Genomic DNA, 14,686 nt, shown 5'->3' on the forward strand with positions numbered 1-14,686 from the left:
AGTTCTTGGACTAAGGGGGACAGGACCGTGCCGAGGTATGCAGAGATGAGTTCGGTGGGGCAGGAGCAGGCTGAGACAATGGGTCGGCCGGGGCAGTCAGGTTTGTGGATTTTGGGCAGGAGGTAGAAACGGGTGGTGCGGGGTTGTGGGACAATGAGGTTGGAGGCAGTGAATGGGAGATCCCTGAGGTGATGAGGTTATGGATGGTCTGGGAGATGATGGTTTGGTGGTGTGAGGTGGGGTCATGGTCAAGGGGGCAGTAGGAGAAGGTGTCCCCGAGCTGGCGTTTAGCCTCAGCGATGTAAAGATCGGTGCGCCAAACTACCACTGCGCCTCCCTTGTCTGTCGGTTTGATGGTAAGGTTGGAGTTGGAGCGGAGGGAGTGGAGGGCTGCACGTTCCGAGGGTGAGAGGTTGGAGTGGGTGGGAGGGGTGGAGAGGTTGAGGCGGTTAATGTTGTGGCGGTAGTTGGTTATGAAGAGATCGAGGGCGGGTAAGAGGCCAGCACGGGGTGTCCAGGTGGATGGGGTGTGTTGGAGGTGGGAGAAGGGGTCGTCAGAGGGTGGGCAAGAATCCTGGTTGAAGAAGTAGGCGCGGAGGCGAAGGCAGTGGAAGAATTGTTCGATGTCTCGCCGCGTGTTGAACTCGTTAATCCGAGAGCATAGGGGATTGAAGGTGAGGCCTCTGCTGAGGACTGATCTGTCATCCTCAGGGAGGGGTAGTTCTGGAGGGATGGTGAAAATACGGCAGGGCTGGGAGCTAGGACCTGGTGTGGGACTGGAGCTGGGAGTGGGGGCGGGGTTAGACGTGTGAATGGAGATCAGCGTTGGGGCGGGGTTAGGTGTGCGGATGGAGATCGGTGTGGGGGTGGGGTTAGGCATGGTGACGGAGATCACCGAGGGGGCGGAGACGCATGCGGCATGGTCGTTGTGCAGGTGAGTGATGTCACTGGGGGAGGAAGTGGCTGTGGCAATGGCAATGGCAGAAATGATGTTGTTCCCTATAGCCGTGGACCCCGCGGAGGCCGCAAATCTGTCGGCGATGGTCTTCCTGGTGATTGTGGAGGTGGTTGTCTGGGCGGCGATCGTGGAGGCTGCATGGTCGGTGGGAGCGGAAGTGACGTCATGGTTGTCGGCAGTGGTTGCTGCCGTGGGTGCTGCAGCAGCCGCGTGCTTAATGGTGCCCGAGTGATTTCAGAGGCCGATGGAAGATTCTGGAACAGTTGAGGAACCCAGAGTGTGGGGGTAAGTACATGAAAGTTTTGGTACTGTCTTTAATTTCCGATATGGCTAGGAAGAACGGCTTGTTTAGTGTATGGATTCTTCTGAGGATGAAGAATATTGAGGTCCTTTACAAGTCTGTGAGAGTGTTGTCCTGAGCTGGGGTAGGGCTGACTGTAGGGAATGTAGGTAGCGGTGCATGGCTGCAAGCGTGGAGCGGAGGATCCGGAGGGAGGTCTGTTGCTGGAGGCTTTGGATTTGTTGTAGGTACTGGTTGTCCTGGTTCGGTCCAAATTTTGTTGGTCTGAACGTAGTCCAGAGTCCGTGCAGGGTTCGTCAGTTCCGTAGATAGGTGCTGAGGAAGGAGATGTGGCTGTGGTAGCGAGTCTGTTTGAGAACATGGCTGAAGAGCTTCAGGGCACAGGAGATGACCTGGGGTGCGCAGTGAGAGAGGGACTCACTGAAATCCTTGTAGATGGAGGAAGAGAGCTTCTTCAAGGAAGGCATCCTTGTAAGAGGATTCGCAGTAGGTTAAAATCTTCTGGGAGAAAGTGAGGACTGCAGATGCTGGAGATCAGAGCTGAAAATGTGTTGCTGGAAAAGCGCAGCAGGTCAGGCAGCATCCAAGGAGCAGGAGAATCGATGTTTCAGGCATGGCCCCCCACCAACCCAACCTCCACTCCTGCAATCGCAAGAAATGCAAAACTTACTGCATCCGCTGAACCCGATGTGGCCTCCTCTATATTGGGGAGACAGGCCGCCTACTTGCGGAACGTTTCAGAGAACACCTCTGGGACACCCGGACCAACCACCCCGTGGCTCAACACTTCAACTCTCCCTCCCACTCCACCAAGGACATGCAGGTGCTTGGACTCCTCCATCGCCAGACCATAGCAACACGACGGCTGGAGGAAGAGCGCCTCATCTTCCGCCTTGGAACCCTCCAACCACAAGGGATGAACTCAGATTTCTCCAGTTTCCTCATTTCCCCTCCCCCCACCTTGTCTTAGTCCCAACCCTCGAACTCAGCACCACCTTCCTAACCTGCAATATTCTTCCTGACCTCTCCACCCCCACCCCCACCCCCACTCCGGCCTATCACCCTCACCTTATCACCCTCACCTTAACCTCCTTCCACCTATCGCATTTCCAACACCCCTCCCCCAAGTCCCTCCTCCCTACCTTTTATCTTAGCCTGCTTGGCACACTTTCCTCATTCCTGAAGAAGGGCTCATGCCCGAAACGTCGATTCTCCTGCTCCTTGGATGCTGCCTGATCTGCTGCGCTTTTCCAGTAACACATTTTCAGTTCTAACAGTAACAGCTGATGTTGACTTGCTAGATCCTTAACATTGCACACTGATAAAAATATATTCCAATAAGGGAATATGGAAAAGTCAATATACTTATGCAGGAAAAATACGTATAATGTCAGGAAATAAATCTACAACAAAACCGAAATTCTGCTAATTCCAAATCAGAGATTCAAGATATTCAAATAAAAATTGACATGATTGGATCCGAGAATTGCAATTTTGTTAGGAGCTAATCACATTATTTTCAAATACTGTAGCAATAATTGGTTATTCACTTTTTATAATTATGAAATATATCAAGCCATATTTTTAAGTAAACAATTTACCAAAAATTGGAGTATTATCAAGAACTTCCTGACTAATAGTAGACATGACACAATTGAAGTAGATCTTCTTGACTTCTTCTTGGACTGCAGACATAGCTTCAGGATGTTTCAGCAGGAACAATAACAGCCAAAATGCTGCAGGCCCAACATTACCCTAAAAATAAATCAAAAGAAGTTTGTTGTTACATCTTTTGACAGGAAAGGTTTTATTGTCGGTTGCCAATGGTGATAAACAGATATGCACAGTGAAGTTTGTAGAAATCTTTGTTGACAGATCCTCTGGAAAAAAACTGTCAAGGATTCAATGCAAAACAATGATGGAGATTCTATGCATTTTCTGACTGAAGGATCATTCATAGAATCTAATGGATATTATCATCATCGTTTCTACCATATACACTCAAGTGACAGTCGATCTCATGTAAAATTCGACCCCTATTTTTGGCCAAATAACCTGGAGTTTTCCATGTATCTTGTGTAAAAGTCTACCCTAGTTTTTCACAGATAACAGATCACCGTTTTTGAGTCAATGTGCTGGCCTTCACATCCTGCTCCAGCTTTCCAGAATGTCGGTTGTTCCGCTGCGCTTTCAGTCCGCTAGCTGTTGTGTTCCACTCCAGGTTTTCAGAATTACCATAATTCATTTATTTTTCTTTATTCATTTAGAGATCAATTGAGTTTCTGCTAATGGTAGAGTATGAATTTTGACGGGCATGAATTTCAGCCCTTCAAAAGTAGTATCCATGTAATAGTGGACACCATAAACTTAACCTTTAAAGGTTGTCAAAAAAATGACTATTACTCGAGTATATAAGGTATATCCCTGTGATTTAATTTTTATGCAGTTTACAGGGTTTTTTTTTAATTTGAAAAGTAGGTAATGAAACAGTCCATCTTGACAAAACAGCCAAATTTACTTTTTTTTAAATAGTGTCCGAAGTTGGTGATAAGAACATAGGAACAGAAACAGCCTTTTTTGACATTAAAGGAGATCATGTGGCCTAATTATACATACTTGCCTTTGACTCTTACCCCCTAATACTTTTGCTTAACAAAAAAAACTCTCAGATTTAAAATTAATAATTGATCCAGGATCAACTGCCATTTGTGGGAGATTCCAAACCTTTACCACCTTTTGTGTTTAGAATTGCTTACAAACATCTCTCCTCAACAACCTGGCCCTAATTCTTTTAGACTATACCTCCCAGTTCTGGAACCTCCAGCCAGTGGAAATAGCTTAGCTACCCTGTCTTTTCCCATCAACATCTTGAAGACATCAATCAGATCACCCCTTTACCTTATAAATTCTGAAGTGATTGAGCCTAATTTATATAATCTTTCTCTTTATAACTTAAACCCCTGAAGATCAAGTATCATTCTGGTAAACCTATGTTGTGCTCTCTGTAAGGCCAATATGTCGTTCCTAAGGTGTGGTGTCCAAGTACTTCAAATAACTTTTATGGTTTGTGTTTCTGTGTAAGTTGTAAGTCCCAATGCCGTTCATATAGTTACTTTGTTAGTAAGGATGCTAAGCTTCCATTAGTACTCACAACTTTTATTTATTTTTGTACTTTTGATCCTCCCACTGGCTTTGATATGATTTGATATATTAATTTTCTTTGTGCCACTATGGCATATTAAACTTCTTACTTTCAGCTTCTTATCTGTTCTTCCCCTTAACTATTATCCTGCTGTTCTAAGCATTTCTAACATTTCCTTTACGGATCTGCTGCTTAGGATCAAACTTCATTGTTTTATATTGGTTCATATACATTGCAAGCCTAGCATGGGTTAAACTTTTGATTGAATATGGTATAAAGAACCTGAAGAAAAATTTAGGTCAATCAAAAGCAATGAAAACTTTCCACTTCGCACAAAGAAAGATAATGAGGTTGTTAGAGGTCTTCCACCTCAGCCTCAAAACATCACTGCAAGCATTTGTCATAATACATCTTAGGTCCAGCCATATTTGGTTATGTCAGCATTTGCATTCACTTCATCATATCAGAAGACATAGGAACAGAAATCAGGCCATTCAGCCTATCGAGTCTGCTCCACCATTCAATCATGGCTGATAAGTTTCTCAACATCATTCTCCAGGTTTCTCCACATAACCTTGGACAATCAACAACTTATCTATCTCAGTCTTAAATACACTCAACGATCTGGTCTCCACAGCTTTCTGTGATAAAGAATTCCATAGATTCACCACTCTCTGGCTGAAGATATTTCTCCTTATCTCCGGTCTAAAAGCACTTCTCTTTACTCTGAGGCTGTGTCCTCAGGTCCTCGTCCTGAAAATGGAAGCATTACCCAATATCTGCTCTGTCTGGGCCATTCAGTATTCTGTAAGTATCAATTAGATTCTCCCTCATCCGTCTAAACTCCATCCAGTATAAACCCAGCATCATCAAACCTTCCTCATATGTTAAGCTTTTCATTCCTGGGACCATTTCCGTGAACCTCCGCAGAACACCCTCCAGGGCCAATACATTCTTCCCGGGATATGAGGCCCAAAACTGCCCACAATACTCCAAATCTGGTCGGACCAGAGTCTCAGAGGTATGTCCCTGCTTTTATATTCAAGTCCTCTCAAAATAAATGTTATCATTGCATTTGCCTTCCTGACTACTGACTCAACCTGCAAATTTACCTTGAAAGAGTCCTGCTCAAGAACTCCCAAGTCTCTTTGCATTTCAGATTTCTGAATTTTCTCCCCATTTAGAAAATAATCTATGCATCTATTCTTCCTACCAAAGTGCATGACCTCGCACTTTCCCACGTTGTACTCCATCTGCCACTTCTTTGCTTACTCACCTCACCTGTAAATCCTTCTGCAGTATCCCTGCCTCCTCAATACTACTTGTCCCTCTGCGTATCTTAGTATCATCTGCAAACTTTGCCAGAATGTCCTCAGTTTAGATCAGATTCCCCATAGTGTGGAAACAAGCCCTTCGGCCCATTTACCCCTGACAAATGCACCCCTAACACTACGGGAATTTAGCACGGCCAATTCACCTTATCTGCACATCTTTGGACTGTGGGAGGAAACCTGAGCACCTGGAGGAAATCCACGCAGACACGCGGAGAATGTGCAAACTCTGCACAGGCAGTTACCTGAGGCAGGAATTGAATCCAGGTCCCTGGCGCTGTGAGGCAGCAGTGCTAACCACTGAGCCACCATGCTGCCCAGTTCCTCCATCTAGATCGTTAATGTATAAAGTAAAAGGTTGTGGTCCCAACACTGAGCCTTGCCGAACATCACTTGTCACTGGCTGTATCCTGAGAAAGACCCTTTTTTTCCCACTCTCTGCTTTCTTCCAGGCAGCCAAGTTTCTATCCATGCTAGCACCTTGCCTCAAGCACCATGGATGCTTATCCTACTCCGTAGCCTCCAGTGCAATACCTTGTCAAAAGCCTTCTTAAAGTGCAGGTAGTTAACATCCATTGACTCTCCTTGGTCTAACCTGCTCGTTACTTCCTCAAAGAATTCTAAAAGATTTGCCAGGCATGACCTCCCCTTGATAGACTCATGCTGACTTTCTCCTATTTTACCATACACTTCCAAGTATTCAGAAATCTTATCCTCCACAATGGATTCCAATATCTTACCCATGACTGAGGTTAGGTTAATCAGCCTGTAATTTTCCATCTTCTGCCTGACCTCCTTTTAAAACAGGGGTGTCATGTTAGCAATTTTCCAGTCCTCTGCGACCCTCCCTGACTCTAGCGATTCTTGAAAGATCACCACTAGTGCCTCAATTATCTCTTCAGCTATCTCCTTTAGAACTCTGGGGGTGTGGTCCATCTGATGCAGATGAATTATCCATCTTCAGGCCATTCAGTTTTCCTAGCACCTTCTCCTTGGTGATGGTCACCATACTCAGCTCTGCCCCCTATCTCTCTTGAATGCTTGGGCTATTACTCATGAATTCCACTGCGAAGACTGATGCAAAGTAATTATTCAGTTCCTCAGCCATTTCCTTGTTCCCCACTACTATCTCTCCAGTGTCATTTTTCAGCGGCCCAATATCCACTTTTGCTTCTCTCCAGTATATCTAAAGAAACTCTTACAGTCTTCCTTTATATTACTGGCTAGTTTACCCTCATATTTAATCTTCTCCCTCTTTATTTCTTTTTTTTATTGCCCTCTGTTAGTCCTTGTACACTTCTCAATCCTCTGGTTTCTAACTGCCCTTTGCTACATTATATGCTTTTTCTTATGCTTTCGTGCTATCCCTAACTTTGCTAGTCTGCCAAGGTTGCCATATCCTCCTTGTACTATGTTTCTTTTTCCTCAGGATAAATCTCTTCTGTACCTCCTGAATTATTCCCAGAAACTCCTGCCATTGTTGTTCCATTGTCTTTCCTGCTAGGCTCCTTTCCCAGATTATTCTTCTCAGTTCCTCACTCATGCCTCTATACTTGCCTTTATTCAGTTGTAAACTTCAATCTTCTCCCTTTCAAATTGCAGTGTAAGTTAAATCATATTATTCATGTTTCATTTATTCACAAACTCATAGAGTCATGGAGTCATAGAGATGTACAGCACAGAAACAAACCCTTCAGTTAACTCAACCATGCTGACCAGATATCCCAACCCAATCTAGTCCCACTTGCCAGCACCTGGCCCATATCCCTCCAAATCCTTCCTACTCATATATACATCCAGATGCCTTTTAAATATTGCAATTGTATCAGCCTCCACCACTTCCTCTGGCAGCTCATTCCATACGCGTACCAGTCTCTGAGTGAAAAGGTTGCCCTTAGGTCTCTTTTATATCTTTCCCCACTCAACCTAAACCTATGCCCTCTAGTTCTGGACTCCCTGACCCCAGGGAAAAGACTTTAGGTAAAAACAAGGACTGCAGATGCTGGAAAACAGATTCTAGATTAGAGAGATGTTGGAAAAGCACAGCAGCATTCGAGGAGCAGGAAAATCTATATCTGTGATTGGGAAAGCTATAGCTCAAGTTCGTTAGATGGGTCGGTGTTTGTCCAATGTGTGCAGGAAGGTTTCCTGACACAATATGTAGATGGGCCAACAAGAGGTGAGGCCATACTGGATTTGGTTCTGGGTAACGAACCAGGCTAGGTGTTAGAATTAGAGGTAGGTGAGCACTTTGGGGACAGTGACCACAATTCGTGGACTTTTACTTTAGTGATGGAGAGGGATAAGTGTGCACTGCAGGGTAAGAGTTTTGGTGGGGGCAGAGAAATTATGATGCGGTGAGGCATGACTTAGGATGCATGGCTTGGAAAAGTAGGCTTCAAGGGAAGGGCGTAATTGATATGTGGACCTTTTTCAAGGAGCAACTATTGAGCTTCCTTGATAAGTATGTACCTGTCAGGCAGGGAGAAAAGGGTCACGTGAGGGTGCCATGGTTTAATAAGGAATTGGAATCCCTTGTTAAATGGAGGAGGGCAGCCTATGTAAAGATGAGGTGTGAAGGTTCAATTGGGGCGATTGAGAGTTATAAGTTAGCCAGGAAGGACCTGAAGAGAGAGCGAAAAGCAGCAAGGAGGGGACATGAAAAGTCCTTAGTTGGTAGGATTAGGGAAAATCCTAAGGCTTTCTATAGGTATGTCAGGAATAAAAGAATGACTAGGGTAGGAATAGGTCCAGTTAAGGATAGTAGTGGGAAGTTGCGTGTGGAGGCTGAAGAGATTGGGGAGACACTGAATGAATACTTTTCGTCAGTATTCACTCAGGAACAGGACATTGTTGCTGATGTGAATACTGAGTCACAATTAAGTAGAATGGATGGCTTTGAGGTATGTAGGGAAGAGGTGTTGGAAATTCTGGAAAGGGTGAAAAAAGATAAGTCCCCTGGGCCTGATGGCATTTATCCTAGGATTCTCTGGGAAGCAAGGGAGGAGATTGCAGAGCCATTGGCCTTGATTTTTATGTCCTCGTTGTCTACAGGAATAGTGCCAGAAGACTGGAGGCTAGCAAATGTGGTTCCCTTGTTCAAGAAGGGGAGGAGGGATAACCCTAGTAACTATAGGCAGGTGAGACTCACTTCTGTTGTGGGCAAAGTCTTAGAGAGAATTGTAAGGGATAGGATTTATGAACATCTGGATAGGAATAATGTGATCAAGGATAGTCAGCATGGTTTTGTGAAGGGCAGGTCATGCCTCACAAACCTTATTAAATTCTTTGAGAAGGTGATCAAGGAGGTGGACGAGGGTAAAGCGGTTGATGTGGTGTATATGGATTTTAGTAAGGTGTTTGATAAGGTACCCCATGGTAGGCTATTGCAAAAAATACGGAGGTATGGCATTGAGGGTGAGTTTGAGGTTTGGATTAGGAATTGGCTGGCTGGAAGAAGACAGAGGGTAGTAGTTGATGGTAAAGGTTCATCTTGGAGTGCAGTTACTAGCGGTGTTCCGCAAGGATCTGTTTTGTGACCATTGCTGTTTGTCATTTTTAAAAATGACCTGGAGGAGGGGTTAGAAGGTTGGGTGAGCAAGTTTGCAGATGATACAAAAGTCGGAGGAATTGTTGACAGTGAGGAAGGATGTGTCAGGTTACAGCGGATATAGTTAAGCTGCAGAGCTGGGCAGAAAGGTGGCAAATGGAGTTCAATGTAGCTAAGTGTGAGGTGATTCACTTTGGTATGAGTAACAAAAAGATGGGGTACTGGGCTAATAATCAGATACTTGGTAGTGTGGATGAGCAGAGGCATCTTGGTGTCCATGTACACAGATCTCTGAAAGTTGCCACCCAGGTAAATAGTGCGGTGAAGAAGGCATGTGGCGTACTGGGCTTTATTGGTAGAGGAATTGAGTTCCGGAGTACTGAGGTCATGTTGCAGTTGTATACGACTCTGGTACGGCCGCATCTGGAGTATTGTGTGCAGTTTTGGTCGCCATACTATAGGAAGGATGTGGAGGCACTGGAACGGGTGCAGAGGAGGTTTACCAGGATGTTGCCTGGTATGGTAGGAAGATCGTATGAGGAAAGGCTGAGGCACTTGGGGTTGTTTTCATTGGAGAAAAGAAGGTTTAGGGGTGACCTGATAGAGGTGTACAAGATGATTAGGGGTTTAGATAGGGTTGGCCATGAGAACCTTTTTCCACGTATGGAGTCAGCTATTATGAGGGGGCAAGCTCTAAATTAAGGGGTGGTAGGTATGGGACAGATGTTAGCGGTAGGTTCTTTACTCAGCGAGTTGTGAGTTCATGGAATGCCAGTAGCAGTGGTGGACTCTCCCTCGGTATGGGTATTTAAGCGGGCATTGGATAGGCATATGGAGGATAGTGGGCTAGTGTAGGTTAGGTGGGCTTGGATCGGTGCAACATCGAGGGCCAAAGGGCCTGTACTGCACTGTATTCTTCTATGTTCTATGTTCTATGTTCTAAAATCAACGTTTCCTGATGAAGGGCTTTTGCCCGAAACGTCGATTTTCCTGCTCCTCGGATGCTGCCTGAACTGCTGTGCTTTTCCAGCGCCAGTCTAATCAAGGAAAAGACTTTGTCTATTTATCCTCTCCATGCCCCTCCTGATTTTATAAACCTCTGTAAGGTCACCCCTCAGCCTCCGATGCTCCAGGGAAAACAGACCCAGGCTATTCAAACTCTCCTTATAGTCAAATCCTCCAACCCTGGCAACATCCTTGTAGATCTTTTCTGAGTGAACATTGGGTGGTCCATTTTCTTGGGAGCAGGGAAAACGGTGGCGATATACAAGATTAATGGTCTTGCATATAGTGTATTACTGTTAGCAAATGAGATGGAGGAAGGCCTAGCACTCATTAACACTGAGTTAACGGCAGTTAGGGAAGCAGTGATACAAAATCGATCAGTGCTAGACATACTGACAGCCGAGAGAAGGGGCGTCTGTAAAATGTTAGGTACCTCATGCTGTTTTAATACTCCTGATGAGTTCCAGAATATCACTCGTGGAATAAATTATATGAAGACAGCGATATGACCACCTTCCCCAGCAGATGACTCCTGATTCCAATGGCTCACCTCCCTTTGTGGAGGATGGGGGTATTGGATCCTACACGTCCTACAATTTGCAGGACTGGTCTTACACATAGTGCTTTGTATAGGACCCTGCTTGTGTACCTGCCTACGCTGCTTGCTAATGAGGACAGTAGGATACCAAATGGTAAAATTATCAGTGGCCCCGAGGCAGGAAGATCCAATTGTGTGGACCCCTCCCTATCATGACGTTAACGAGTGTGACGTGTGAACATGGGCTGTGTACAGGGCACACCAGAGCAAGTGACGATACCACAACAAAGCTGTATTATAGGTAGGTAGCATCTTAGGAAAGGCCTGGTGTTCCCTAAGCATTTTCTGATGTATAGCTATTCTGGCTCTGTATTTTTTTGTTGCTGTAGTTGTCCTTGTTGTCATACAATGAAAAAAAGGGGGAAAATGTAATGGAAAATTAACAAATTTAACATTTACTGTGAAATCTGAAAATGAATGCCTTTCTAAATTTAACGCTGTGCTGAGCTTTGCAAACAATACTTTGCTGATTTCTGCAGACAGGAGACAGTTTGGCTTTGTTTGAATTCAACTTGACCTTGTGACAGTCGAATTCAGCGAAAGCATAAGAACAGTTATGCCCATGACCAGGTGAAGAGAAAATAACAACTTGAGTTTTCCCAGTCTTTGCCCTTGAGAGTGTGATAAGAATGGTATAACAAAAGTATCTGAATTAAGCTCAAGTACCCCTTACATGAGGCATCTGGCTGAATGTATTGGGTTGCTTCTGCTGAATCTGAATAAAAGCTCTTTTCTTTGCTCTTGCTAACAGTCGAGTCGAGTTGATTTAATTTCCATGACAGTAACCCTGTAACTGTTCTTGATTTCCAGCAAACCAGACTATTCTTCTTTTTGACTATACATTTATTCAGTTCTATATTTACAATGAAATGGCAATATATTGAAAGTTTCATTAAAACATCAAATCTATTTTCCTGTAATTATCTTTCCTTGAGACTAGCAATACACAATTCAATTAGATGTATCTGAAATTGCTAAAGCTTAAAACTTACTGATCAAGAGTGCTCAAGTTTTTTCCTTATGGTTTGTCAATGGTAAGAGCAAATTATATTTCAGCCTGAGGAATTCTGAAAGGAGTCTCACTCTCAGGACCTCAATTATTAGTTAAGCACGTTCCAAAGAATCAATTACAGCATCCTTGCACATTTTCTATCCTGCCACATGTTATGGATTGTTTCTATATATTTGCTATACAGGCAATAATATAATTTAGGAGCTCAAATTATCACAGAATAATAATCTTTACATTAGTAAAACCCAAGGTGTTTTTTTTCCTGTGCAAATAGGACATAGGAAAGTTTCCATGCATTCTTCTAATCTACCACGGAACATTGATGAACAATTGTGAAAGCCACAAGGAGTCTAACTAAACAGCTGCATTTAGTCACTTACTGGAGTCCCTGGCTTGCAAACAATTCTGCTCTTGAGCCAGTTCAAAAGTCCATTTGTACACAAGTTGGAACACAATACAAGGCAATAGAAAATAGCCATTTGTAAGTACAAGGATGTGTTTGTTGGCACTTTAAAATTTCACCCTTGTCAAGATTGCCTTTATAATAAGCAATTTTGTAAGTTGAATGTTTGTAAATTGGGGACTCCCTGTATGTTGTTTCCATGAAATGCAAATAATTCTGTCTATTTTATTCCTGTTCCCCATTTCTTATGTGTTAACTCAAGTTCTCAATATAAATACTCTATCAACGTCAGCATGCTTACTATTTAAACATCATAAAACTTCTCAGAAGTGAGAGAACAATACGGATTTTCCAGAAAAACAGATGTCAAGAATATTCATGGCTTCTCAGAATCTCTCATTGTAACTTTAGCAGGAGATCGGTGGAGATGCTTAAAAACAAACCACAAGAGGTTTCTGATGCTGTTCTGTTTGTCAAGATTGGTGGTATTGGGAAACACATGCAGAAATTCCAGTTGTGCTCTGACAGAAAGAATTTATATTCATATGATTAGATTAGATTAGATTAGATTCCCTACAGAGTGGAAACAGGCCCTTCGGCCTGACCAGTCCACACCAACCCTCCAAAGAGTAACCCACCTAGACGCATTTCCCTCTGACTAATGCACCTAACATTATGGGGCAATTTAGCATGATCAATTCACCTGACTTGCACATCTTTGGACTGTAGGAGGAAACCAGAGCACCCGGAGAAAACCCACGCAGACACGGGGAGAATGTGCAAACTCCACACAGACAGTTGCCTGAGGCTGGAATCGAACCTGGGACTCTGGCACTGTGAGGCAGCAGTGCTAACCACTATAAGGCATCTAACTAAAAACATTCACAATCTAGTCAATAATTCGTGTTATAATCAGATTCTGGGTGAGATTACACAATTTTTCATTATTGCAGATAGGGTACTCCAAGTTGTGAAGCCTCTGGCTGAGGAGAGATGAACTGACTCCCCTTCTTTATTCACCCACCATCTTGGTTGTCTGCGACAAGGTTAATTAGAAAAGGATCCATTCCTTTGGGATAACTTTCTCCCAGACTCAAATGAACTTCAACTTTTAAAGGAAACAATCTAACCAGGTCTCTTGAATTAACAAAGAGTGACTTTATTAATTACTGAATGTTAAAGAATTAGTAACACAACACACATGCACAGATTGGAAATAAGAAGTGAGTTCAGGAAAAGAAGTTTGAAAAAAAAAGAGAATTTAACTCTATAGGGTGACACAGTGGCTCAGTGGTTAGCACTGTTGCCTCACAACACCAGGGTCCTGGGTTTGATTCTAACCTTGGGTGACTGTCTGTGTGGAATTTGCATGTTCTCCTTATGTCTGTGTGGGTTTCCTCCCACAGTCCAAAGATGTGCAAGTTAGGTGAATTGGTCATGCTCAAATTGTCAATTAGGTGCATTAGTCAGAGGGAAAAGGGGTTTGGGTGGGTTACTCTTCAGAGGGTCGATGTGGGCCTGTTTCCACACTGTAGGGAATCTAATCTAATTTTTGCATCCATTGTAGTGCAAGTTAATAGTTATATTGATAGAGGTAGTTGACAGTTACTTTTTGAGATTCTTGGTTTTACGGTCTGAGTGCAGTTCCTTTGTCGAAGAGTGTGGTGCTGGAAAAGCACAGCCAGTCAGGCAACATCTGAGGAGCAGGAGAGTCCAAGTTTCAGGCATAAGCCCTTCATCAGGAATCAAAGTTCCTTTGTCCTGATTTTTTTTTTAGCAGGTTTACAACACACAAAGAGTTTTTACTGACAACATAGGGATAACTAGGGGATAAGTCATCATTGATTGTGACCTTAACAGCAACCGTAACAAGTACGTATGACAGCATTCAGTCTACTGGACCTTAAACTGGCTTTTTAACGCCTTTTAAATTGTTTCCCTTGAGGCAAGGAAACATATCTGACAGAGGTGGTTTTCTGCCGAGGAAAGAAAAATAGTCATGCTTCCTCATTATCTCTTCTTGCTAAGTCTTTCCCTGTTTGAAGTTTCCCTGGCAATTTACATGTGTGACATTCTATGAGCTTCACACAAGCCAGCAGTTACTGAATTTAAAGCTGCAGGTTTTTTTTACTGGAGCAGTTCTCTTCCAAAAACAACATATTTTTTAATTAAAACTGCAAAATATTTCAAAGTACTTTGGGATTCTGATCCAATATTTGTAGCTGACATAATGAAGAGACAGGTTTGGTCAATAGCCTTGATTTAAATGACCAGTTATTCTAGTCTTAATTAATGACCTACTTATGGTATGTGAACCTTGCTGGTATTGCCAGCATTTATTGCCCATCTCTAACAGCCCCTGAGAAGGTGATGCTTTGTTGAACTG

The 14,686-nt window shown here is 43.5% G+C and overlaps 1 protein-coding gene across 2 annotated transcripts in view; it reads right to left on the reverse strand.

The window, feature by feature from the left end:
• ptgis (prostaglandin I2 (prostacyclin) synthase) overlaps nt 1–14,686 on the reverse strand; it is a 101,565-nt gene that overhangs the window by 18,908 nt on the left and 67,971 nt on the right. For both annotated transcript variants that reach the window (XM_072556642.1, XM_072556641.1), the window contains one exon: nt 2,861–3,014. In XM_072556642.1, coding sequence (XP_072412743.1) covers nt 2,861–3,014 — 154 coding nt within the window. The remainder of the gene's footprint in view (nt 1–2,860; nt 3,015–14,686) is intronic.

Source organism: Chiloscyllium punctatum, chromosome 37 (assembly GCF_047496795.1).
Source record: "Chiloscyllium punctatum isolate Juve2018m chromosome 37, sChiPun1.3, whole genome shotgun sequence".
Classification (NCBI taxonomy): Eukaryota; Metazoa; Chordata; class Chondrichthyes; order Orectolobiformes; family Hemiscylliidae; genus Chiloscyllium; species Chiloscyllium punctatum.